At 39.4% G+C, this 2,500-nt stretch overlaps 1 protein-coding gene across 2 annotated transcripts in view; it reads left to right on the top strand.

Moving 5' to 3' along the window:
• Nucleotides 1-2,390, top strand: part of LOC125027332 (protein slit-like) — a 292,665-nt gene extending 290,275 nt beyond the window's left edge. The window contains exons 29-32 of one of the 2 annotated variants that reach the window (XM_047616352.1): nucleotides 1-104; nucleotides 323-436; nucleotides 632-2,053; nucleotides 2,172-2,390. The exon at nucleotides 1-104 is cut by the window's left edge and continues 70 nt beyond it. In XM_047616352.1, the coding sequence (XP_047472308.1) occupies nucleotides 1-104; nucleotides 323-436; nucleotides 632-864 (451 nt within the window). In that variant the 3' untranslated portion in view covers nucleotides 865-2,053; nucleotides 2,172-2,390. The remainder of the gene's footprint in view (nucleotides 105-322; nucleotides 437-631; nucleotides 2,054-2,171) is intronic. The other variant, XM_047616353.1, reaches the window with a different exon arrangement.
• The last annotated feature ends 110 nt before the right edge of the window (nucleotides 2,391-2,500 follow it).

Below are 2,500 nucleotides of genomic sequence, written 5' to 3' on the forward strand. Positions count from 1 at the left end.
GGTACCTGGGTGCGGTGATGCAGAGCAACGCGACCAAGAGGTTGACAGGATAAAACAGAAAGTAACAACCGTTCCCAAAACTAACAGGCGCAAAAGTTCCAAAAGTGAGTATTCTGGACACGTCTAGTGTATTTTTTCTTATAATTCTTTGAATCACTAAATGTCATATCATATACTTATGCAGTTTTTTCTTCTTTATTATTATAAACTGAAATTGATACTCCTATAAAGTATAGTTGTATATGTTCACCAAAGTTTAGCGAAAATCAAATAGTTTATAGAAATGAAACGGATCCGCAAGATAACCTGCCTTACCCTGCAGACAAAGACGCGTGCGCCGCTAACGAGTGCGTGAACGGCCAGTGCCGACCGCGTCGCAAGGGTGGATATCGGTGCAGGTGTAAGAAGGGCTGGAGTGGCAAGCTCTGTAACCAAGGTTGGCTTTCTTTGCGGTCAAACGTTTCGCATGGAATATTAACTGCATACATAATGATATGGTCATTTAAGGAATTACATCTCACAGCAGTATGATCTGGCACTCATGTTATCATGATCATAGTTATATCAATGAAAGTTGTGTCACTTACATCGAACAAGTGTAATTTTCTCCTTTTCATTTTTGTCTCCGCAGCCCCTTCATGCAGCAAGGAAGCAGAAAAGGCCTACGTGTATGACTACGGCTGCCGTTCACGTCGCCCGATCAGGCAGTTTACATGCAAGGGCTCGTGCGGCACTGACTGCTGCGAGCCCAGGCGATATCGGCAGAAGCGTGTGGCCATGATCTGCAACGACGGAACAAAGTACATGAAGGAAGTGGATATTGTGCGAAAGTGTCGGTGTTCCCGAGGTTGCAGAGGCATATAATATGCAGAGAAACGAGAATTGTCAGTGAAACCATAGACGTACTTTGTGAACTCCATGGACCTGGTCCGTATTCATAGTAAAGCCAGACATTTACATATACTATATACAAATACATTTACAGTTTGTGTTTACATAGTACTTACAGTGCGGGTAATCTGTAATTGTGTGTTGTTGAAAAAGAAAGATATGGTTGGGATAGGACTAAATAACCTGGCAAATTTACTTGCTTATATTGTAGAGCATCTACATACTCCAAAACAAGCTTTACGTGCAGTGGAAATATTTGTGTAAATAGTCATACTTATAGTAATATGTTCGATAATGTGTCTCATTAAGATAAGCTTTATATGATTAATCTTAAGCTAAACTTTATTCAGGAATCTTTTGTTGGAAGTGTCGTGGCCATGTTTAAGAAGACGGAAATGACAGAGATATATAACTGCTTAAAAGTCTTCAGTGTAAGCAAGCTGATACAAAAATACGTGTACTTTACAGAACCCATCCTTTGAGCTGAAGGAAGTAGAGTACGTGAACCATAGTAGTGATAAGGAAGAGAGACAACTCATCCATAATCCTTAAAAATATTACACAAATAACCCAACGGCGATGTTCTTACAGTATACAATAGAACATTTTCGCCACCAGGGCAAATGTATACACAGTACTATCATATTTAAATATTAGCCATGTACCAGGTTCTCTAGAATGAGCTTTGCTTGATAATCTAAGAGACCTATGGTGTGGGCACTGGACATGTCCTGTAGAAGAAGCATTTATTACCAAACCATAAGCTTTCGTGCTAACTGATATGTGGCGTGTTCGCTCAGCCGAACTGACATTATATAATATTTGAAAACGTTTCTTAAATTCAGTTGTTGCTCAGAAAACGTTCCTCTATGATACCACAGGATTGGTCATCTCTGCTGACTTTGAGGAAAGAAGTACGAACAAAAAAATCTGGCAAGGTATGGAAACCGATCCATCCATCATTCAAGACATTTGATTTTGGAATCATATTTTTTTCTGATATAGATTCCCCAGGAGGATGGGATCAAGAAAGATATGGGAGAGTGGAAGATAGCATCCCAATAGTCAGCTCCAGAGCTTCACCCTCACCTGCCTCCAGTAGAATAGGCCCAGTGTGTTGCGTTAAAAGTGCTTCCTCGACTGGCCAACATGCTGCTTGCTGGTAAGATTTGCATTTCTAGACGAATTGCGTTATTTCACACACTTCTGATAGATTTGTTCTAAATTATGCTATGCATTTTAGTAATCAATTATAGCTAAAAGGAACTTGTTTTTTTCAGGTACATGATCAACGCCCTGTATTTACCTTCGTCCAGTATTGGTGTTGCAAGTCAGTGTTGTCCCCCTGTGTGTGTGCTATAGGATCTCCAAAGTGCGGACGACAAGCGACTTTTCCTCCAAGTCGCTGCCATTCGTTTTCTTGTAAAAAAAAAAAGATCCTAAAATACATTAGACATGAAGACCTGTAGCAAATATGTATATTTAAAAATCATCTCTTAGTCCGTGTATTTTATTTTATATCAAGTATTCATTTATGGGCAATGATCAGGAATAGAAAGTCTTCTTTAAGCTTTGTATGGCTTCATTATGATATACTTCTAATGATAGC

This window comes from Penaeus chinensis, chromosome 7, assembly GCF_019202785.1.
Source record: "Penaeus chinensis breed Huanghai No. 1 chromosome 7, ASM1920278v2, whole genome shotgun sequence".
NCBI classification, from domain to species: Eukaryota; Metazoa; Arthropoda; class Malacostraca; order Decapoda; family Penaeidae; genus Penaeus; species Penaeus chinensis.